The sequence below is a fragment of the Myotis myotis genome, unplaced genomic scaffold (assembly GCF_014108235.1).
Source record: "Myotis myotis isolate mMyoMyo1 unplaced genomic scaffold, mMyoMyo1.p scaffold_m19_p_6, whole genome shotgun sequence".
Classification (NCBI taxonomy): Eukaryota; Metazoa; Chordata; class Mammalia; order Chiroptera; family Vespertilionidae; genus Myotis; species Myotis myotis.
Window position 1 is genome coordinate 37,210,383 of NW_023416368.1, and position 25,761 is coordinate 37,236,143.

The following is a 25,761-nucleotide window of genomic DNA, read 5'->3' on the forward strand; positions in this document are numbered from 1 at the left end:
TGTATGGATTCTATTGGCTAAATGGTTATGCTTTAGGAAGTTTAGATATTTAGGACAAAAATACAGAAAATTTGCTACTTCATGTATAGAAAATTGTCTTTAGTCAAATTAAATAGACTGTTATTTTACTGCAAATAACTTCAAGCATATATAACTTAAAAACAAGTATTTTAGCCTAAAAAAGCCAATCATACCATCATTAATATATTTTGCCTTGCTTTACCAAAAATAACAGAATTTTATTAAACCCATATTTATAGCTCTGAGAAAATAAAGACTCATTATATTCTTTTTTCTTTAAATCCTCACCCAAGGATATTATTTTATTTATTTTTAGAGAGAAGGGAAGGGGGGAGGGAAGGGGAAAGGGAGAGGGAGGGAAGAGCGAGAGAAACATCGATGTGAGAGAAAAATATAGATCAGTTGCCTCCCATATGCGCCCTGACAAGGAATTGAACCAGCAACCTTTTGGTGTAGAGGACAGCACTCCAACCAACTGAGCCACCGGGGACCCATTATAGTCTTAAAGCATAATTTAATTGTTTTCAAATACAGTGTATACATATCTTTAAGCTGTTCCATTCATAACTGAAGCGTTGGCAAATGATTAAACATATAGGTTGAAAATATAGATCTCTGACATTCTAAAAATATCCTATTACAAACAGCACCCTGCAATAATTTCCTATATTTAAACAAATGATGTGTTCAAGGTCCCCAGAACTCCTCAAAACTGTAAAAATTTATATAGACACTTACCAACAGTATCGCATGGTTCATCTTTGTGTACACAGAAATCTTTCCTAGAAAGAAAAATATAAAGTTAGAAACTTTTCCAAAAATAATAGAGACTATGTAACTTATTTTAATATTTGTTTGAATAATAAGCCACTATCTTTATCTCCAAGAATTTAATAAAACTGAATATCAGATTAAATAATTTTTTAGTTCTAAGAAAATGTGAGAAATTTTTATACCTTTTTACCTGATATGATCCTGAAACACATTCTCCTACTTCACAGACAATATTTCCAAAGTAAAATTCCATCCTGTTTTTATTTTTACAGGATTTCATATTTTTATTATAAAATAATAGTATCTGGTATTGGGACATGGCTTCCTGTTTAAAAACTATTGTAAGATCTCTACTTCACATGAGTCAAAAATAATTTCCAGATTGCAGATTTAAACGTGAGAAGTACAACTTAAAACAACATAACATTTTGAGAGAACCAAGATGGCGGCATAGGTTAACGCCGGAGTTTGCTGCTTTGAACAACTACTTCAAAAGTGAAACTAAAAGACGGAACGGACGTCACCCAGAACCACAGGAACGCTGGCTGAGTGGAAGTCCTACAACTAGGAGGAAAGAGAAACGCATACGGACACTCAGAGGAGCCGCAGTGCTGAAGTCAAATTCTGAGGTGCAGAGCGCGCGGAGCGGGCTGGCGGCGGAGGGCGCGGTTGGCGTTTTCAATCGGGAGGGAGTCGCAGACTCTGAGCTCCAGATACAGGCGAGTCTTTAGGGACCCAGACTCAAACGGGAGAAGCGGGACTGTCTGGCTTCGGTCAGAGCGAGTGCAGCTTTCTCTCCCCGAGCTTTGCAGCGGGTGCTGGGACTCAGAGAGGCAGAGCCCCTGGGGACAGGACTGAGAGCCGCCATAACTGCTCTCTCCGGCCCACCCTGTTGATCCTGTGCCACCCGCCCTGCCCAAGCCCTGCACTGAGGCATTTGCCGGATAGCCTCAGGCAAAGGCTAGATTAGCACCTCCCTAGAGGACAGAAGTTCTCTCACTGCAGACACAGCTGATTCTCATAGCCACTTGGCCTGGAGGTCAAACCCTCCCTGGTATTAGCTACAACAATCAAGGTTTAACTATAAGACTGCGAACAAAGACCACTAGGGGGTGCACCAAGGAAGCATAACAAAATGCGGAGACAAAGAAACAGGACAAAATTGTCAATAGAAGATATAGAGTTCAGAACCACACTTTTAAGGTCTCTCAAGAACTGTTTAGAAGCTGCTGATAAACTTAATGAGATCTACAAGAAAACTAATGAGACCCTCGATGTTATATTGGGGAACCAACTAGAAATTAAGCATACACGGACTGAAATAACGAATATTATACAGACTCCCGACAGCAGACCAGAGGAGCGCAAGAATCAAGTCAATGACTTGAAATGCGAGGAAGCAAAAAAACACCCAACCGGAAAAGCAAAATGAAAAAAGAATCCAAAAATGCGAGGATAGTGTAAGGAGCCTCTGGGACAGCTTCAAGCGTACCAACATCAGAATTATAGGGGAAGATGAGAGAGAGCAAGATATTGAAAACCTATTTGAAGAAATAATGACAGAAAACTTCCCCCACCTGGTGAAAGAAATGGACTTACAGGTCCAAGAAGCGCGGAGAACCCCAAACAAAAGGAATCCAAAGAGGACCACACCAAGACACATCATAATTAAAATGCCAAGAGCAAAAGACAAAGAGAGAATCTTAAAAGCAGCAAGAGAAAGAAACTCAGTTACCTACAAGGGAATACCCATACGACTGTCAGCTGATTTCTCAACAGAAACTTTGCAGGCCAGAAGGGAGTGGCAAGAAATATTCAAAGTGATGAATACCAAGAACCTACAACCAAGATTACTTTATCCAGCAAAGCTATCATTCAGAATTGAAGGTCAGATAAAGAGCTTCACAGATAAGGAAAAGCTAAAGGAGTTCATCACCACCAAACCAGGATTATATGAAATGCTGAAAGGTATCCTTTAAGAAGAGGAAGAGGAAGAAAAAGGTAAAGATACAAATTATGAACAACAAATATGCATCTATCAACAAGTGAATCTAAGAATCAAGTGAATAAATAATCTGATGAACAGAAAAAAAAACACAAAAAAAAAAACAACATAACATTTTATATCATAAGGTTAGCAAATTTTTAAAAAGACTGATAGTAATTGTTCTAATAGAGCATGAATTTAGTATTTATTTAGAATTTAGTATTTTTACACAGCTGGGATCTAACCATGAATAACAGTCTATGATTTGCTCTTTACTTGACTACTATGTCTTGGAGAGCATTCTATAACAAAGTATAAAATTTTGAGGCACACTATTTGAAAGCAAAATGTTTAGCATTCATAAATATAGATTAGAAGTCTGCAATCACCTTGCTCTTCTTCCATACACTTGCATTCTAGTTAATTTCTTTTTTTTAGTTATAACTGGCATACGTCGTGGTCTCTGGTTAAGTTTAAAATTTATTTTTGTCTTTGTAGTTCTACAGTCTTACTCAGATGTGTCTAGATACTAAGTTTGTTTCTATTTATCTTCTTTGGCATTGGTATGTTTTCAATTAGAAGATCCATGAACACATGAAAACTCTTACCATTTTCTATTTAGCTAATTCCTCTCACGTTCTCTCTACTCTCTTCTCCTGAAACTCCTTCTGGTGCATATAAGTCCTCATTTTAATGTCTGTAACTCTCAAGCACAGTTTAGTATTTCCATCTGTTAACCATTCTGTGCAGCCTTCGGGGAGAATTCCCTCAGCTCTATCATCCAGTTTTCTAGCGCTCCCTTCATCTGCATCTAATCTGATTTCCAACTTACAAATTAAGATTTCAAGTATAAATACATTTATTTTATAGGGGTTTAATTTTCTTTAATTTTCAAGTCAACTGTTTTTTAAAACCACCTTATTCTAACATTTTGGAATGTTTTTGTGTGCTTTTAATTATGAGAATATGCTTTTATAATCATTGTCAGCCTTTTTTTTAAAAGTATTCTTTATCACAATTCTTGGCTTTTACAATGGAAGAGGTTGTCCTTTGGCGTTTTGGAGTTCTACTGTGAACTCATTTAGCTGAACTCAGTGGTGGCTGCCTGTGTAGGGTAAGTTGAAAGAGGGCCACTCAGAGCCCTGCATAGGCTTTTGCTCCGTGCCTGTGGCGGGATGATACCCATGGTAGTGAATCCCAGGGAGGGGCTGCTTCACCTAACTTGGGATCATGGTTGAGACAAAACGCTTCCTGTTGACAATGTATGTTTGTTTGCAGAGCTCTTCCCAGATCACACTTTCATGAAAGGAATAGCCACCTACGGGCTCTGGCTGTATGTCATCGTTTCAGCTCCACTTCCCTACTTTGCACAATCTCAGAGGCTTTTCTTCATGGGGAGCTAAACCCAAGAACCCAGATTTTTAAGTCCAACAAACCTTTCCCAGGGCAGCTATCACATGATCTCAGAAGCATGCTACTTTTTTTTTTTTTTTCTTTGCCAGAGCCCTCTTTGTTTTTGGCTTATTTGTGCATATAAAGGGGTTTTATTACATTTTTTTCTATAATTTCTATATGCCTATAAATGAGAATACTTTCTGATCACCTACTCAGGCAGATTACCACATAATTAAAAGAAATGAACCAATCCGTGACCAATCATATGATAATTAAGCATAGTGAAACATATTTGTTTATTGTTAGTATTAGATCTTAATATACATAGAAACTAGCCATATAAGCTTTATAAACATGGACTGCAACTGATAATATTTTTTCAGAAAATCTAAAGTGGATGATAGCCTAAGAGACTGTAAATGGCCCTGGATCATCCAAACCCAGCAGCTGAGATTTCTAGAGTTTCCTTCTCCATTGTCTTTTTTTTTCCCAACCCCCTGCCCCTTTACTATCTTTCTTAATGCACGGTTCTTTAATTCTCCCCTTGATTCTAAGTACTACACAGAATCTCCTCCAGCTATCAAAAAAAAAAATCCAAAGCAACACTTCTTCTGGTGTAAATTGGTCTCTGTGGTTCAAAACCACCACCAAATGAAACAGGAAAATATATCCCCACCAGTGGTGTAACATATTCAGAGTCTGACTATAACTACAGATAAAGAAGAATGAAAAAGGTTAGCTGACATTTTTTCTTTACCAGTAAATGGCCAGGTAGTTAGTCTTTCTCTGGATCAGGAGATACAGAAATCAAATCTACCACAGGGACACCAGACCTAGAGTATAGGTTGTATATTGCTTAACTCTAGGGGTACGTTTGCATATGCAACACTATAAATGGCTCCCTCTGCTGTTGTGTAGCACACAACCTCCCTATACAACTAGATAAGGTAGGATTCAGTAAGTGCCTCTTATATGCCAAGCATTGGATAAGGGAAGACTACAAAGATAAATAACAAAGGCTTCTCTTCGGAAGGCAAAGAAGAGGATGAACACGATTACCTCTGTAATGTGATAAGGGCCCCAGGATCGGTAAGAAAGAAGCCAGGGAAATTGCATTAAAGAATGGATAGTTCTATTTCGCAACTGACTTTGCCAGCAAATGGAGAGAGAAACACCCAAACAGATGATACTGAATAATAGGTAATGCAGAAAATTAGAGAAACACACAAAATCAATTCTTCACCTTAGGGCCAAGAATTACTGAGTACAAAACATATTCAGATGTAAGGGAAAAGGGACTTCATGTGCTTTTCCTAAACGTACAATACATCATATAATCATGCATGAGGCTGCAACATGACTATTTGATTTACATAATGTGACGCAAGGGACTGCATCTGTAACTAAACAACATGATAAAACTATGACAAATGTACTGCTTATTGTCAAGGGCACTTCGTTCTTCACACAGCCAATTTCTGTTCACTTAGCAAACAGATGAATAAAGCACATTTTTTCGAAAAACACAAGGTCTTTTATCCAAAAGCACTGGAAATACCTCTCAGTACAATTGACGAATGAACATATTGTCAGCAGCACTTCAAAAGTTCAGGTCAGACTGCAATTCGTAATCTTCAATTTCTTTCCAGAGGACCAAAATATATTCTTAATTTCATAATATTCAAAGATTTATTGGGGGGGGGGGAGGCGGGGGGATTTGTTTGCCTAGACCAGTGATCATGTGAATTCAAATTCTCTAATTTTTGGCTCACGTTGGCTCAGTGCGCCTGAAGTCTGCATCATAGAGTTTCATTATGTGAGTTTATGGAAACGATACTGTTAGACTTTGGCAACTGAGAAAGCCAATAAATTCTGCTTAAGTTCTGATTTATACTGAAAAAAAAATGAAATATAGCCTTTAATTTCCAAGAATGAAGATGCATCTGAGAATAAGTCTCATTGTAGTGTTTTATAGTGCCCTGGGTTATACCTATAAATGACTCATTCAAATATTATTCTATGATTTGTATTAAATTAATATATTTCTGCCATTTCTAATATTAAATTTTCTATCTTGCTTGCCAATGTCATTAGTTTGAAACTAACTTTCAGAAGTACTGTACATCAACCTGGAGCATTTCAGTAAATAGGAATGGCAAAACAATCATTAACAAAATGAAATCCTAAATTAAAGAGTGTTTTCAAGAGACATAGACGTAGGTCTTCTCCCTGATTTAAAAGAGAAATGTGTAAATTACAGAAAGAAATCACAGAGTTGACAGTTGGGAAAATATGTTTTGTGTTTTTTGTTACTATGAGCCCACAAGCACTAGGTCAGCTTGAAACTATTTACTTCATTGTATCCACAGAACAACTTTAACAAAGATATTATTGCAGATAGGTTTGGATTTATGCAAACATTCATTTTAGATGAAAACAAAATTAATAACGGAGCTAAAATCTCTTCCTACTCATGTGTTCACATAACAGACAACATTTAATCATTATCTAGGATGAGCATTCACTAGAAACCAGGCTGGATTCGACTTTAATTTGTCAAATATGGATGAGCACATGAAATCCATGAGTGAAATTTTTGTTGTATTTTTCACAGGCTCCTGGCAAAGCTGAAGACCTGATCATCTCTATGCTTACACTAACTAAAAAGAGATTCTCCTTTAAAGTCAACCCATTCACTTAGACTTTCCTGATCAAATGGTGCGAGGCCACATCCCCTTCAGTGGGCTGATTTTGCTGCTACGGCACTGAACACACTATTATGGAGAAACAGTGACCCACCACATAAGCCTAATCTCCACAGGTGAAGCTAGGGAGATTATTTGTCAGTACCTATTAATATTTAATACTTGTATAGTTTTTAACAGATCTTTTTCTATTTTCAAGATTTTTATTCCCATTACTTCGCCACCCCGCCCCCCCAAAAAAAAGAAAAGAAAAAAAAAGAAAACCCACACCCAGAAGCAGCCTAGTAAGTCTTATTCCAAGACCTACTTATCAGGGTGCAAAAACCTGAAGTCACCATTTCTGCTAAAGGACTGAGGAGGTATACAGAATTTTTTTCCATGAAATGACATGGCTTAGCAAAACTGTAACAAAAAAAGGCTTTTCCACTAGGTTTTGAACAGAAGTCCTGTTTAAACAGTGAAGCTTGGGTTTTCTTTCCATAACTAAAAGATATGCTGGAAATAATACTGCCTTAGTTTGTCTTTAGCTTTGAAAATTATAATTTGGGCATAGAGAATACATATTTAGTCATGTGGCAGTACAAGTTTTGAAAATCTGAGTCTGAATAATGATTTTATCAGTTGACCTGATCCTGCAGATTGAAATCATAAAACACAGGTTGTTGTATGTGTTCCTGGAGAGTATTATTTAGATACTAGAGGCCCGATGCACGAAATTCGTGCAAGAGGAGGCCTTCTTTCCCGTGGCTGCCAGCACCCGGGACCGGGACCGGGCTTCCCTCACAGAGGGAGGCCCCACCCACCTGCTGCAGCCTGCTGGCCGGTGGCCTGAGCTCCCTCTGCGGGGCAATCATGGGGTGATGGCTGCTGGGCTTCCGACCAATCAGACTGCACCTGCCTTGGCTGGCCTGGTGCCAGTGGGTGTCATAGCGTGGTCCCAGATGGTCATCGTTATTCCGCTGTTCGGCCATTCGGTCGATTTGCATATTATGCTTTTATTATATAGGATTATTACCTTCAGTTCATTCTCTTAATATATTACCCTAGCCCTATGGCTAAACATGAAGTCTGATTGCATATTACGGGCATCTGACTATAAGGAAGATTATATTTCTAAACACAATAGCAAGTACTATTTTTTTAGTCCTCACTGAGGATATATTTATTGATTTTAGAGAGAGAGGAAAGGAGAACGACAGAAATATGGACGTGAGAGAGAAACATCCATCGGTTACCTCCCATATGTACCCCGACCAGAGATCGAAACTGCAACCTAGGTACGTGCCCTGACCAGGAATCGAACCCACTGGTGTACAGCAGGGGTGGGGAACCTTTTTTCTGCCAAGGCCCATTTGGATATATAAATATCATTTGCAGGCCATACAAAATTATCAACTTAAAACTTAGCCTACTATATTTGGCCAAACATTTAATTAACGCACCCCTAATGCCTTGGCAGGGCCAGACCAAATGATTTCATGGGCCTTATATGACTCGCAGGCCAGACTTTCCCCACCCCTGGTGTAAAGAATGACGTTCTAACCAACTGAGCCACCCGGCCAGGACACAAGTACTATTTAATCGCCCTAAATAAATAGTAGCACATGCTTACAACCATATATACATAGAGATGCTTATATGTTTTACTTTAAATGTGAAAAAAATCATAAAGTTGTACAAATATAGAGTAGTTATATAAATTAGGACACGTACATGCAACAAAATGTCTGCTCCTCCCTCCAAATGATATCGACCAATATGGTTAGATCAGTTTCCCATTACTGCTGTAACAAATTACCACAAACTTAGTTACTTAAAGCAACAGGGGTGTATTATCTTAGAGTTCTAGAGACCTGAAGCCAAATACAGGTGTTACTGGGCTAACATCAAGGCTGCATTTCTCCAAAGGCTCACAGGTGGAATCTGTGGGCTTGCCCCCTCCAGCAGCTAGAGGCTGCCTGCATTCTTTGGCTCGTGGCCCTTCCACAATCTTAAGAGCCAGCAGTATAGCATCGTCCAGCCTCTCTGACTCTGACTTCTGTTCCCTTTTCCATCTTTTAAGATTCTTGTGATGACATTGGACTCATCTAAATACTCTGGGATATAAATACTCTCCCCATCTCAATAGCCTTAGTCACATCTACAAAGTCCCTTTTGCCATGTAAAGGAACACATACATGGCTTATGTGGACAATTAATGACAGGGAAGGACTTACAAAACATAGTATAGAGTGAGAAGAAAACAATAGAGGAAACTGTGTATAACATGAAACAATGTTCTTTAGATTACATACCAACTCAACACTGGTTACCTTCGAGCAACTTTACCATAAAAAGATGCTCATGCAGCCCTAACCGGTTTTGCTCAGTGGTTAGAGCATCGGCCTGTGGACTGAAAGGTCCCAGGTTCGATTCCGGTCAAGGGCATGTACCTGGGTTGCAGGCACATCCCCAGTGGGAGATGTGCATGAGGCAGCTGATTGATGTTTCTCTCTCATTGATGTTTCTAACTCTCTATCCCTCTCCCTTCTTCTCTGTAAAAAAATCAATAAAATATATTTTTTAAAAAAAGATGTTCATGCATTACTTGGGAATTATGCAACAGTGCTTCCTAAAGAACTGTTTATAAACAAGGAAATGTTTGGACTAGATTTTTAAGGGAAAATATCCTATATAACAAAACCGTAATATGCAAATCCGAACGGCGGAATGACCAGTCGCTATGATTTGCACTGACCACCAGAGGGCACTCAATGCAGGAGTTGCCCCCTGGTGGTCAGTGTGCTCCCACAGGGGGAGCGCCACTCAGCCAGAACCTGGGCTCATGGCTGGCAAGTGCAGCGGTGATGGTGGAAGCCTCTCCCGGCTCCGCTGCAGGCGGGCAGTAAGGGGTCCCGGATTGTGAGAGCCGCAGACTATGCGAGGGATGTCTGACTGCCAGCTTAGGCTCGATCCCCAGGGGAATTGGGCCTAAGCCGGCAGGCGGACATCCCCAAAGGGGTCCCAGACTGTGAGAGGGTGCAGGCCAAGCTGAGGGAGCCCTCCCCCAAGTGCACGCATTTCGTGCACCGGGCCTCTAGTGTATTGTAAATGAAATGGGCACTTAAACTCCAAGAATAATATTCTTTCTGCTATAGAGTAGTAAACAGGCAGCTGTTAATTTTATTATTCCTTATATTTTCTTCAAATGCATCACACAACTTCTTTTTTTAAGAGAACTCCAGTGATGTCTTGCTAGTGAAGACTAGCAGCAAGGGAAATAATTATGAAGAGTGGTTAAAGTGTGGCTTTTATTTCCTCTTGCTTGAGAATATAACGCTAAGCGAAATAAGTCCAACAGACAAAGTTAGGAACCATATGATTTCACTCACATGTGATGTATAAAACTGAAAGCAATAAATGAACCAACAATAAAAACAAATAAAAACTCATACACACAGAGGGAAGCAGCTTGAGGAGGTAGTAAAGGGTAAAAGGCGTCAAATATATGGTGATGGAAGAAGACTGACTTTGGGTGGTGGGCACACAATGCAATATACAAGATCAGGTATCACAGAAATGTACACTTGAAACCTTAGCCACTCCAATAAATTTAATTTTAAACATGTGACTTTTAAAGCTTTATCACAGAAGAAAATAAATTAGATGTAGAATGTTATTTTTTCACACAGTTTTGAAGAGAAAATGGCATTGTAGATAAGGAAATTAAATTAATGTCGCAATATTGGTGGGGCAAGACAAAACTTGCATAAAGAGTATGAGCTCAATATTATAAATATATGTATTTAGTTACAACAAATACATAGGAAACAAAGCTGAAGGACTATACTTTAAAATGTTACCTATAATTACTCCTCGGTAGTGGAATTACAGGCTAATATTTTATTTGTTATTCTTGTACTTCTCAAATTTCTATAATAAATGTATTAAATTTTGAATAAGAGAAAAAATATATTATTTTAATTATTATCCTCTTTAGTCTCAAGCAGTATTTCCAAAACCTACACTATGAGGAGAAGAAAGACAGATTTCATCAATCAAGAAATAAAAATATAAAATCACTCATGGTTAATGCATTCTGGAAATCTAATTTGTCTATATCAGATTGGTGGTCACAGGTTAGAAGTTCAAATTAACCACATACAATAACTTACGTGATCGTAACTCGTACTATGGATTATATGTCACTATAAATTCTTTCTTCAGAAATATAATATTTAGTACTATATAAAAATAATATATTTTAAGAACCTTGTCATGCAGAATTACTATAAAACAGGACATAATTTCATATTAAAAATAAAGAAATAAAGTCTGCATGTTCCCTGGGGATACTAATCACCTTCACTAATAGCAATATTTGCTACTCTTTTATTTTTACAAAAGCAATTCATTAAACTTTTGGTAGAGTTAAGTATTATTTGTTAATCTTATTCTAATAAAAAATGCGTCAAGTCATAAACAAGATAAATTTTAGTATAAGTTGATTTCTTAGAGGGCCCCCAAAATAAAGTGATTGAAAATGGCCATCACCCTAGACCAGTGATGGCGAACCTATGACACGCGTGTCAGAGGTGACTCGCGAACTCATTTTTTTGGTTGATTTTTCTTTGTTAAATGGCATTTAAATAAAAAATAAATATCAAAAATAGAAGTCTTTGTTTTACTATGGTTGCAAAGATCAAAAAATTTCTATATGTGACACGGCACCAGAGTTAAGTTAGGGTTTTTCAAAATGCTGACACGCCGAGCTCAAAAGGTTCGCCATCACTGCCCTAGACAGTTTTGCTCAGTGGATAGAGCATCCGCCCACGAACTGAAGGGTCCTGGGTTGAATCTAGTCAAGGGCAGGTACCTCGGTTGCTGACTGGATCCTGGCCCTGGTTGAGGTGCTTGCAGGAGGCAACCAATCGATGTGTCTCTCTCTCATATCAATGTTTCTCTCTATTTCTCCCCCTCCCTTCCACTCTCTCTAAAAAATAATAATAATAATAATAATAATAATAATAATAAATCAATAAATCCAAATATCCTTGGATGAGGATTAACAAAAGAAAAAGAAAAAGAAAACGACCATCTTTCCAAATTTACCCTATCACTCTGAAATATCATGAAATGGACCTCCACCATAGAAAAGATGCATGCTTTCAAAAATCTATCTTAGCAACTTCTAATAATATAATTTGAATAAAAATAATTTAAACAGTATAATTTAACAATCCTAACAATGTAACTGAGAAAATAAAAAAATTAAGTATAATTTAAATAAATGTGTGAAAATTTAGCAGACAATTGAGAGAAATATGAGATAAGGAATTGAATCTTAGTTACTTGTTAAATAACCTGAATGAATATAGACCTTTTTCTTTGCCTATAATTTTAAAAATATCTATTAAGTGTGATATTAGTTATAAATAACTGGTGTGTGTTTGTGTGTGAATTCTCCTTCCTAGATTAATAAAGTACCCTTATAAGGACTCATTAAGAACTTTTATTGATAGGATTAGTCCCCTTACAATAGAGAGATCACTCCATTGTCTTCTGGACTAATTTTTTTCAGATGGGAAGTCAGTTGTTGATCTTAACATTGTTTCCCCTGTGGAATGTATCTATTTTTTTTCTGGAAAATTTTAAAAAATTTTTCTGTATCTTTGGTTTTCACCATTTTCCTATGATATGCCTATGTCTATAAATTTTTATCAAGCTTGGGGAAATTTTTGGCCATTACATCTTCAAATAACTTTTTTTCCCCATTCTCATTTGCTTCTCCTAAGATTCCAATTACAACTAAGTTAACTGGTAAATCCAACATCTAAGCTATCTCAAGGTCAGTTTCTATTGACTACTTTCCTTGACTATGGGTCACATTTTCATGTCTCATTACTTGGCTAATTTTTATTACCTTTTAGACATTGTGGATGATATAGAGATTCAAGATTCTGTTTTCTTCCTCTAAAGAGTACTAACTTTTATTGTAGGAGGCAGTTCAATCGGCTGATCAATCTGAACTTTGGTCGATCTGAGCTTATTCTTTGGTAGGAAGGATCTATCAAAGCTCAAGATGATCCCCAAACCTTTGTAAATCAGTGGGACTCAAACTCCAAACTCTTATTTCCCCTAAAGGCTTTGTCAGGGCAGGTCAAGGGCGGGCATCTCTCTGGATCATGGTCCCTACTAGGAAAGCACAGCCATCCTGTTTTTTCAGCTAAATGTCAGGTGTAATAATAAAGTATTAACAAGGTTGATCTACTCTTATGGCCTGAATCTGCTCAGTTGCTAGTATCTTTTTTAAATCTAAACTCCATAGCAACAGCACTCTGATAAATTTTGGGCAGTCTATGTCTATATATATCAAACTAATCTTTCAAAGGTCTCACAGATAATCTACACACAGACTTCTTAGCACCTTTCCCTTCAGAAGAGTCCACTGTGCTCTACCTAGATTTCAGCTTGCAGTCAAAAAATCGTCCTGGCTCTGTGGCTCGGTTGGAGCACACAACAAAAGGTGGTGAGTTCAATTCCCAGTCAGGGCACAGCACATGGAAGGCAACCAATTAAGGTTTCTCTCTCATATGGATGTTTCTCTCTCTCTTTCTCTCTTCCTCGCCTTCCTTCCCTCCTTTTCTCTTTATAAAATCAATAAACATATCCCTGGGTGAGAATTTTTTTAAAAAAATTGTGCCTTGGTTAGTAATGACAGCATCAGCCCGCACACCAGAGGGTCACATGTTCGTTTCCAGTCAAGGGCATGTACCTGGGTTTCAGATCCAATCCCCACCCCCAGTCCTTCTACTCTCTCTAGAATCAATGGAAAATATATCATCATTCCTCTAGTGAGGATTTAAAAAAAATTTTTTTTTGATTGTCAAAAGGCAAAAGCTGGATTGACTGGTGTTGTTAATAAATTTTCTTCTTTCAAGAGTTTTAGTCTTATATTGCTCATTTGCCAATGATTGAAAGTAGATGCCAAATAAATATTTTACAGTTGTATGCTTATTAATTACAGTATCAGGTATTCCTAACTATGGAAGTCCAGGCATGTTCTTACATAAAGATTTTTTTCACTTTATGAATTACTAGAGGCTCGATGCATGAAATTCGTGCAAGGGGCTTGGCCCCCATCCACCACAGCCTCCACCCCCACCCGCCCTGGCAACCTGGGGCCTCTGCCTCCGCCCCTGCCACTGCGGCTTTGTCCAGAAGGTCGTCTGGAAGGACGTCTGGTCTAATTAGCATATTATGCATTGATTAATACAGACGTATCGCTAGAATAGTTTTTTATGATTCAGCAACAGAAGCTTATCATGCATTTAATAGACTCATTTCAAAAAAATCACATTTAAATCACATAATACTGTGTATTATGTGATGTGAAATGTCAACACTATTGATACTAAAATCAAGTTGTTACTGAACAATTATCGTCATTTTTACTAGCTTTAAGTAAGATACATTTACCAATAATTATTAATATACAATGCTCTTGGATAGTATCTTTTTACTCATTATTTCACTTCCTTATATTTAGACATAATGCTGCATTACAAAACTTGTGAATACTACAGACATTCACAACGCAGCTCAAATTAATTACCTCAAAACCTAATTGAAACTTTTTTTCTCAGATTGAACAAGAAAGTTTGTCAATTTCTAAATTTAATATATTGGATTACTTTATATAGTGATGACTGAAAAATATATAGTTTGGGCCCATAATTTCAAAGATCCACTAAGTTAAACCATAGTTTTCACTTATCACTATCAATGACTATATCTTCACATCAAAAATTGAAGCAAAATTTTACTTAAAAGTTAACTAGCCAAATGTTTTGTCAACATACCACTCAAAGAATGGCAGTTCAGAAACCGATTATTAAGATTTGAGGGAAACTGACTAACATCACTATGCCAAATGTTTTTTGGAACACAAAATCTAGAGTAAAAGCATTGAGTGAAGGGATTGGTAGGATTACTAGCATGGCTGTAGAATTAGGAATGTCATAAGTGGCTTTGGGAAATTTACCTTGTTATAAGAACAGCTGCATCCACGGAAGTCATGTCCTCTCCCCAGCTTGTGGACATCTCTAAATGTATATCATTCTTTTTGCCAAATTCTTCATGTTGCCACTTACAAAAACTCTCCAGCATTTTCTCCCCATGGTGCCCAATATATAGATCTGCCTGTAAAAGAAGAGATTTCACTTCAAGGCAAATTTTCTCTGATATACAAAACACTGAAAACTGAGGGGACGCCATAAATTACTAAAGCAAACTGCTGACCATAACATTAATTAGAACCTGGAAGACAGTAAGGATTAATTTAGCCTGAAGTAAAAATCTTAGAACTTTGTGAAGGTACAATAATTACAAAACCTGTCCAACACTCTTCAGAAAAAGAGAAGTTCAATGAATATTGAGAACGTGGAACTTTTAGACTTACGTAACTCATTATTTCTATAATTTAAGAACGAACGTTTTTACAAAGTGCCAGCTAAGCAGCATGCTAAAATGATGTCACAGAAGAGTCCTCATTTAAAATGAACTGCAGATAAGAAAAGGCTTTACACGTACATGTTTAGAGAAGAAAATAAAACTGTCATTAAATATGACTTTTTAAAATTACTTTTGGAAAGTTAAGGTTTGTGGTCAGGACCCTTTGGAAACTAAGAACATTCCATTTTTGGAATAAAAGTTGGGGTATTAACCAAAACTAAAGACCAGTTTATGCATATTCTAAGTGATTCAGTGGATATTTCTGGATTTTAAGTCAATAAAAAGTACATCCCTAACAAATCCTTTACTTAAAAGTAGCTGAACACAACTTCTCACCCACTTAATTTAGAACAAAAAACTCAAGACTTTCTTACTGGCGTTTCATGGAGCAGAATAAGCTTTATCACACGGAGATTGACCTGCGCACCAAGACTCTTGTGTTGGAAAAGGTTAAAAACCTAAAAACAAATAAAAATAAAAAATCCTAAAATAAAACTGAAAAACATCTTAATTTTTCTAAAAGCCCAGAAATGGGAGCCGTGTCCATTTAGTTGGGAAATCTTATATATATTTAATTTTTTAATTATTTAAAAAATTAGCTTAATAAGCAGTAACTTAGCTAATTCATTTTAGTCTGGGCATTTCAATGGGGTGCTGAGAGGAGGGTGGGCTTTGATGACACCGAACAGAAGAATTTTGGGAACTAAAATCTAGAATTTGTCTTCATTCTTAATTCACAAAATGCCAGTGTCTTCCTTTCTTCTGAGAAACAGTCCTGAAAACTCAGCCTGCTTTATGCCACATCCCAATTCATTCCTTGGAGTCTTTTTTCTCTCCCCGGCTAGCTGTCAAATAGAAACACGACTTCAAAGCTCCTCCCTTCAAAGATCCCATGAAGACACGCTTGTGGGTCATGGCTGCTTAATGGTTTCAGACCATCATTATGACAGGTTTTCTCAAAACGTGATGCATGTTGAAATGCTGGAAAGCAAGGTGAATTTTTATGTGGTATGTGGAGTTTTTGTAAAATTTAGCATTTATTTAATTTGGAATAGAAAATATAACACTGACACACCAAACCCATGCTCTCAGAGACAGCACTAGTTGAAAGTTGGCGGAGTGTTCAGGGGGTAGCTGAACATACACTGAAATGACTGCAGTGTGAGAAAATCTTTTTGCTGGGAAAACAAACCAAATAATAACAAAAATAGTAAAAATGGAAATTTTACAAAAACATAACATATTTATCCTTGAAATCAGTAGTGCTCACCCGTATATGGTAACTGGAATTATAAATGGACATTTGCCTTTCGCTTTTATTTATGTTTACTCTCCCTCTAAGAACCACTCTTCACTATGACCTCCTAATTCTGCCTTGAAGGAGGTTACTCAAAACCATACGCAATTAGGTCAAAGGATTGACTAGGCAGTAAGCATCCATAAGATGCTAGGTGCAAACTAGATTTCTGCAGTCCGGATATTGTCAACTAAAGTTAGCTACGAATGATTCAGCTGGCTAAAAATTTAGCTCTTAGCTATCAGGCCTTACTCATTAACTAGTATTATAGATGAAATCTAATTTGACATACCTATATAAGAGCTCAATGGGTTACCAACCTCCATTTTTATTCCACCTCAAAATCCAGAGTATTTTGGGTAGGACCATGCATATAAAAAAATATTATACCATTTCTGCCCACTTCAGCAAATGGCCTTTACCAATGAGAATGAAAAGATGGGCACAAAAAAAGAGAGAAAAGACTAATAGAGTTTTGCCACATCACAATGAACAATAAGGGTTGTTGTTTTTACTAGACGATGTGAATGATTATGTTGATATCTTTTTTGAGACAAATCAATGTGGTAAACCTAAATATATTGTTTTTACTGATGTCAATAAAAGAAAGGAACAGTAATGAATTTTTAAAGAACTTCATTATACTCACACATTTCTTCCTTAGAGTTTTCTTGAAAAAATTCCAAGCGCACTTTAAAGTTTGCCTACCATATTTAAGATGGTTAGAATGAATCTCCTGGCTGCCTCTGCTCCATGATAGGAAACCACTGCTGGGTCTGCAACCACTACAGTCTCTATGTTGTATTCTTGGGGTAATTTGTATGAATATCGTTTCCCTCTTCCACTCTCTGTTATTTTTTTAGATCTAGGTCTTCCTTTATCTGCAACAGAGAAATGAATTTTCAAATGTGCCTCCATCTTGGCAAAGTAAATTTTAAAAATCTGTTTATGCAATAATTTCAAAATATGTTTACCAAGTACCAGTATGTAATGATGATACAATGGTGAGCAAAACCAAGTACGTCCCCTTCACATGTGGAACCTAAAAGGGCATCTGGCATTGGAGTATGACTTTGGAACCAGACAGAATGGGCTTCTGCCACTTATTAGATCTACCATTTGGGGAACTCACATCACTGTATCAGCCTTAGTTTCCTCATCTGTAAAATGAATAATACTAACACCTACTTTCTAGAGTTGTTGATGGCTTATAAGTCACATTAGTAAAAATAAAATAACTCAATAAACAAAACAAAAAATAAAATTAGTATAAATGAAATAACTCAATAAACAAAAGGTAGATGATTTTCTTTTTGAGACCAGTAACAAAATAAAGGTCTACTTGCAAGAAGTGCCTGAAGTGACTTCACCACATATCCTAATTTCAGGCAGACCCCCGAACGACTAAAACATTATGCATGGGTTACAAAGGATTTGGTTCTGCCTTCCATCAGGATCATAAAGAAGTTTGACCTAAGGGTAATAAAGATTCCTTAAACAGGGCCAAATAAAAGCGGTAACCACAAATAAAAATATTTATAAATTTAAATACATAAAAATATAAAATTTCTGTTTATTAAAACATGCCACTATCTAATGAAAAGCATGCCACCAAGTGGGAGAAGATATTTACAATGTTTTTCCATAATAAAGAAATAAAAGCTACTCTAAATCAATGACAGATAAACCAATTAGAAAACTGGCGAAGGGCTAGAACAGTGATTTCTCACTAAAAGGATATCCAAATGGCTGATGAAAAGCATATGAGAAGATGCTGCCAGCCGGCGTGGCTCAGTGGTTAAACATCGACCTATGAACCAGGAGGTCACAGTCTGATTCCCAGTCAGGGCACATGCCCAGATTGCAGGTTGGATCCCCAGTGTGGGGTGTGCAGGAGGCAGCGGAGCAATGGTTCCCTCTCATCATTGATGTTTCTCTCTCGCCCTCTCCCTTCCTCTCTGAAATCAATAAAAATATTTTTTAAAAAGATGCTCAATCTCATTAGCATTCAAGAAAATAAAAATTGAAGTTACAATAAATTAAATTAACTAAAATCCCTAGAATGGCTAAAATAAAGAGGTGATTGTATGGTGTCAACAAGAATGTGGTGACAAGAACTGGAAGTCCCATACACATACGTGCTGGGAGTTTAAATTAGAATAAACACTTTGAAATACTAAACACTGAAGTTGAACATTTGCACACCCAATGATCAATGATCGAAAATATATACTCATCAAAAATGCATGCAAATCACATGTACAATTTATTCAAAGCAGCACTATTCTTAATAGTTCAAATAACCATCAATAGTACAATGGATAGCCCTGGCCGGTGTGGCTTAATTGGGTGGGTGTTGTCCCATGCACCAAAAGGTTGCTGGTTGGATTCCCGGTCAGGAAACATGCCCCGGTTGCAGGCTCAATCCCCTGGGGGTGTACAAGAGGCAGCCGATTGCTATGTTACTCTCACATCGATGTTTTCTCTATGTTTTGCTCTCACATCAATGTTTCTCTCCCTCTCCTTTTAAAAATTAATTTTAAAATCTTTTTAAAAAATAGTATAATGAATAAAGACATTTTGGCCTATTCATACAATGAAATGCTATATACCAATAAAAATAAACCAACTACTGCAGTGATGGCGAACCTTTTGAGCTCGGCATGTCAGCATTTTGAAAAACCCTAACTTAACTCTGGTGCCATGTCACATATAGAAATTTTTTGATATTTGCAACCATAGTAAGACAAAGACTTCTATTTTTGATATTTATTTTATATATTTAAATGTCATTTAACAAAGAAAAATCAACCAAAAAAAAATGAGTTCGCGTGTCACCTCTGACACGTGTGTCATAGGTTCGCCATCACTGAACTACTGCAATGTGCAAAAATATGGATGAGCCTCCTAACAATAAGGCTGAGCACAAGAAGCCAATTACAAAAGAGTAGGTGGAATTTGGATTATCTCCCCCAGGAAAGCATGTGGAGTGAGAAGTAGAAAGAAAAGGAGGAAGTCCTAGGAAACTCCTACATGTAGGGGGTGTACATGTGGAAGAGACACATTCAGGAAGAGATGTAAGAAAAATAAAAGGAGAGCCCAAAAGAAACCACAGAGATAGCTACACAATGAGAGGGGCTTTGTACCAAGAGTAGTAAATAGACCAAGTTTGTTCCCTTTGTTGCTCCAGTTAGTGACAGCTACGTTGGCCCCAAACTGTCACTATGCAGCATCCATATTTGCATGTTATATTTAAACGAGAGGCTCAGTGCACAAAATTCGTGCATGGGTAGGGTCCCTAGCAGCTGCCAGCTACTGGCCAGGGCCTTCCTTAGTTCTGCACCACCCCCTGGTAGTCAGCACACATCACAGCAAGCGATCGAACTCCTGGTCGGTAGAACTCCTGAGGAAACATTTTGCATATTAGGCTTTTATATATATAGACCAGAGGCCCAGTGCACGAATTCATGCATGAGTGGGGTCCCTCGGCCTGGCCTGTGAGATCAGGCCAAAACCGGCTCTCTGACATCCCCCAAGGGGTCCTGGATTGTGAGAGGGCACAGGCCAGGCCGAGGGACCCCATTGGTGCAAGATCAGGGCTGGAGAGGGACGCAGGAGGTTGGCCAGCCGGGGAGGGACTGCAGGAGGGCTCCAGGGTGTCCACCTCCTCACTCAGTCCTGATTGGCCAGACCCCAGCAGCAAGCTAACCTAATGGTCGGAGCGTCTTCTCCCTGTTGGTCAGTGCACGTCATAGCGAGCGGTTGAGCGGCCTTAGCATATCATTAGCATATTACGCTTTGATTGGTGGAACGGACAACCGGACAACCAGACAATTAGCATATTAGGCTTTTATTATGTAGGATAGGCTACTTGGAACAGTCTAAGTTTCTTAAGAATCTCAACTTCATGGTAGATGCTATCATACAAGTTAGCCACTGTGTGTGAAGATCATGCATATTGAAGTAATCATTTTATTAAGTTGCTTCCTTTGAAGCCTTCATTGTCTACACCAAATATGCTCATTCTTCATCTCCTAAATCTTGAGGCCATTTTCCAACCATATGCAAATATAAAGACAACATAATTGATATCACACACTTCCAGTCAGAGAATAAATTTTAAAACGTGTATTCACTGGGGCTCAATGTATGATCTCCATAATATCCTCCACATACTGACAATAATCTCCACAACAGTTATGGATGGTGTATGGAAATGATTTCAGCAGTGGTCTGAGTCCTAGACACACTCATGATTTATACTAAAATGTTAAGGAATATATATTGATAATGTCACTTGCCTGCTAAAAGTCTTCAAAGACCACATTTTGCCCTCCAGATAAAGTCCTTCCCCCGGCACATAAGTCCCTTCATTATCTAGCCGATGGCTACCTTCTCAGGGTTGTACCTCGTGACCACATTGCAGACATGTGTCTTCAGCTCCCCGAGGTGATGCCATTGTTCCTTCTGCCTAAATACTTTCCCCAACTAACAACATGCACTAAAAATTTCACATATGTTTTTCATTTGCACACATAATGTCACTTAATTCTGACAACAACCCTGAGCTGCGGGTATCACTATCCCCATTTGGCATATTGTAAATGGAGCTTTCGAGAGATAAAGTTTTCTAAAGTCGCCAAGCTAGGAAGCGGTAGCACATGAATGTGAAAACAGGCAGTCGGACCCCAAAGTCCATTAACTCAGCCTGTGTACTCTGTTCTCTTTTCTTCCTGAGGTGCGGATAAGTTTTATTTGATCTCTGAGGTTCAGCCTCCCCAATAGTGAAGCTTGGGATCTTGTGTACTGAGGCTGTCACAGCTCTTATCACACTACAGTATAATTACTCCTTCACCAGTTTGTCCAAAATAATACACTGATGCCCTGGCTCGGTAGCTCCGTTGGTAAAAGCATTGTCCCAATATGCTAAGGTTGTGGGTTCGATTTCCAGTCAGGACACATACAAGAATCAACAAATGAATGCATCAACAAGTGGAAAAACAAATCGATGTCTCTGTCTCTCCCCCTATCCTTATTCCTCTCTCTCTCAAGTCAATCAATAAATAAAATATTTAAAATAAAATAATACATTGTTTGCCTCTTGAGAATATGAGCTGTGCCTTTTAACTCCACATCTCTGTGAGGTGACTGGTCATGCCTATGTTGCAAATATTAAGCTAAACTTCAAAATTTTAAGAGAATTGAAAAAGAGTACCTAGCTGGAGTGGGAGTGAAGGTGTGCCTTAAAATCAGGGCCTCTGACCCTCAACCTCATGTGCCTTCCCTTCCTCTACATTATATTTTAATAAAAGAATACAGCAAAGTTATCTTAAAGTATAAAGATCCCTGTTTTGAAAAAATATTCATATAATAAATAAATGTAAATATAATATACTAAGGCATCAAAATGCAGAAGGGAAATTGGACAAAGACTAAGTTGAATACAAGTAACTTTATGATTCCACTAGAGGCCCAGTGCACGAAATTCATGCATGGGTAGGGTCCCTAGGCCTGGCCAACAATCAGGGCCAATCTGTGGGGCAACCAGCAGGGCGACTGGGGGACCCCCACTGGCACCTGCCTTGGCCAGCCTGACACTACCTGCTCGCCAGCCCCGCCCCCTGCTGCCTCCACCAGTCACCTCCCTCTGCGAGGCAACTGGGGGGCCCCCACTGGCACCTGCCTTGGCTGGCCTGGTGCCACCCACTCGCCAGCCCCACCCTCCGCTGCTGCCACCAGTCGCCTTCCTCTGCAAGGTACCCAGCAGGGTGATCGGGGGGCCCCCACTGGCACCCACCTTGGCTGGCCTGGGACCTGTGGGCTGGGGGCAGCTCCTGCGTTGAGCATCTGCGCCCTGCTGGTCAGTGCACATCATAGCAACCAGTCGTTCCAACGGTCATTCTGCCGTTTGGTCACTTTGCATATTAGGCTTTTATTATATAGGACTGTGCAAAGGCAAATACTGCACTGTATTCAAATTTGAATCACGTGTTTAATATGTGAATATATCAGCCTGAAGTAAGAGCTACAATTAGACATCTCGGTATAAGTAAATAAATATTTATTTCATAAACTGTTAATTTTAAAATGATTTTTTAAATTCTAAGCTTTAAAAAAGCCACTGAAAATAGGTAAGCTCAGTAAATCATCCAATTGATGACAGGTTAGCACTTCTTGTATGCGAGTGCAGGTCAATTAACATATAACAGTTATGCCTAACAAAAAATAATTAAAACTTCATGAGAAATGTTTGTCAAATCTGAACCAAGTATTTATGCATTATAAACCTATTAAAATTAAAAACTTTCTAGAAGTCTTTTCCCCATACATAATGACGCACACAAAGCCTGCTTTCTGTCACCCATGTACATGGGTGTCTATAACAGCTGGAACTTACTACAGTATAACTCATACATGGCTATCTCCTTAAATGGACTAAATTCAAGCTGTGGTGGCTGTTGTCATTTCACCATGCAAAAGCCTTTCTGTTGCTTGTTCACAGTGCTATGACTTCCATTCAGCTGTTATATGCCTTTTGCTATCATTCTTAGAATGGAGAAGAGAGATGTGCCTTTTAAATTGACTTTATCATGTACACCGAATGGTGTGACAGAGATTCACTTAACCACTTCTGAAGATGATTCCCATAAAGACTGATATCATGACCTTTCACAAAAGAAAACAGAAGTCACAGATTAATTTGAGATGAATATATCTAAACAGAAACATATCGTAATCCTTTCTGAATCCAAACCCCCTACCCAATTGATGATATGAACATCCTATGGCCTCTGCAAATGTTACTCTTGTCATAATTCATATATCCAAATCTGCCTCAAAACCATAACCAACTTTAGACTTAATATCTTGGCACTAACACCTAATTTGAAATCTGCAAGTCGAATTTTAAAACCTTTGCACCAAGAATTCTTCAATAAATTCATATTTCCTCAGATTCTAATCTAATATCAGTGAATATTCACTGAGATGTCTGGTTTAGATGTCTAAAAATTTGTCCTAGGGAAACTCATTATTTTCTGAATGTTGGCTATGAATTCCAGGTCCTACTTATGTAAGAGAAATCATTCATTTCCCCTGCCATTCTTGCTAATGCCACAAAGCTCTGCCAAAGGAAGGAAGTGCACCAAATAGTCACCATTTCATTTCTGTGAAGTACTGGCAGACAGACAGAGACAAGGGTTTGATGGCTACGAAGGTTTATGTGCCTCTGAAACTGCCAGATTTAGGGTATTCTGATACTGAGAATAAAATTCAAAGAAATTTTTACTCTTCTTCCTATTCCTCTGATAATTTTGACCTCCAAGGTGAGTTTTACTTGGGTAAAATGTTTAAAATTTTTTAAAAAGAAAGAAAGTGTAAAAGATGCTTCTGGCCAAAGGAAAGAGGTAGCTATGCCGTTCTCACAGAGCTGGACTAAAATAAGGCCAGGAGCTCACAGGACCGGCCAGCTTCAGGATGCTCAGGGTCATTTCTGTCCCAGTGAGGTGACCCACACCCCAAGAGAAACACTTCACAGCTCAGGAGACGTGTGGGGTATGTTACATATTAATCTCTGAAGTCCTTTTGAGTTCATATTCTTGATATTAAAATATGGCACTGCCCAGAAAACTAAAAAAATAATCTGAAAATAGATTTGTCATTAACCAAAGGAAAAAGATAAAGCTAGTAAATGAATGGATGGATGGATGGATGGATGGATGGATGGATAGAATTTTTGAAGGATCCATCTCATATTGCTCCCCCTGCCCCCACATTGGATAGTTAGTGAAATCTTTCAGAGGGCATTACCTGAAATGATACCACAGTAATGACTGTGAGGAGTTGGCTTCTCTGTGACTTTCTCCTGCATGGACCTTTTCTGCCTATATACACGGTGTGGGTGACCCGTTATCGCCACTGTATCGTTGAGTGGTTCAATAAATATGAAGTCCTCATTGAGCTGTATGAATCCCATCTGGAATAAATAACATAAAAAGACATGTAAAAAATGCCATTTGAATAAATTACTTTCTGGGTTCTCCTACTCGCACACTATTTTCTTTCACATATGTGCATACATTCTTCTAGTGAAGCTATTCGAGCAACCACATAATAAAGTAACTGTCTTCCCATTTTATTACTTCATCTTTATGTACTTTATTACACTAGCATAAACCTCATTTAGTTAGTCTTAGCCTGTGTGGGTGGGAGGCTAGATGCCAGCAACAGATGCACAGTAAAACTTCTGGAATGTTAAAGGCTCACTTTGGGAGACCCATGGGTTCACTTACATGTACAGCATGTACAGAAGAGCAATACAGCTTTTAATTGCATACATGACATAGTCCAACTTTTAGACAATCATTATTTAACAAAGTAAGTCATGTAACATCAAAGCAAATGTAAGAGACACAGCATTAAAGTCATTATATAAAATATTCTTAAAGCCTTCTACGAAACATTTTGAAAACCTTGTGAACAATAAATTACAGGAGAAGAAAAGGCATCACTTACATAAACAAGTTTCATTTCATTCAATGCCAAGAAAATGGATTTTAATGCTCACCAAGTGTGGGCAGAGGGCTAAAAACTGTAAAATATGGTTATGATCAATAAAAAGAACTCATAACAAGTAGGTATCCTTTTATTATATTGAAGCTAAGCCTAGTCATTTCTTTCCTTTTTTAGAATAAATTTGCATTATAACTAGGAAAATATTCCACATGGAAGAACATATGACTTAATCTTTTCAATTTTATTTTACTCCACTGTAATAAATATATAAATATATATTTGATCACTCTGTTAACTCTTTAGTAAATATTTTTGAAGAAATAATCCCTTAGAACCTGCATTATTCATACCAAATCTGCTAATATCAAAGTTCATAATTCTGCTTTGCATTAATTATATACAGTTCATTTTAACTTGATCCACATATACCTACCACAGTAAAATATAATTACTTTTTCAGACACAGTAATTCTCCCAAGCTGAATAGTAAGAAAAAATAAATCTATGTTTTAAAAAAGTACATTTTCCTTAGAAGTATAAAAGAGGCTTTTTCTTTTGCTTTGTTCTAATGATTA

At 37.8% G+C, this 25,761-nt stretch overlaps 1 protein-coding gene across 1 annotated transcript in view; it reads right to left on the minus strand.

The window, feature by feature from the left end:
- The window catches only part of ADAMTS19 (ADAM metallopeptidase with thrombospondin type 1 motif 19), a 213,363-nt gene that overhangs the window by 148,952 nt on the left and 38,650 nt on the right, over nt 1-25,761 (minus strand). Inside the window, exons 3-7 of the mRNA XM_036315582.1 lie at nt 24,482-24,647; nt 17,381-17,553; nt 15,750-15,833; nt 14,906-15,063; nt 760-803 (exon numbers count right to left, since the gene is read on the minus strand). Of these exons, the coding sequence (XP_036171475.1) occupies nt 760-803; nt 14,906-15,063; nt 15,750-15,833; nt 17,381-17,553; nt 24,482-24,647 (625 nt within the window). The remainder of the gene's footprint in view (nt 1-759; nt 804-14,905; nt 15,064-15,749; nt 15,834-17,380; nt 17,554-24,481; nt 24,648-25,761) is intronic.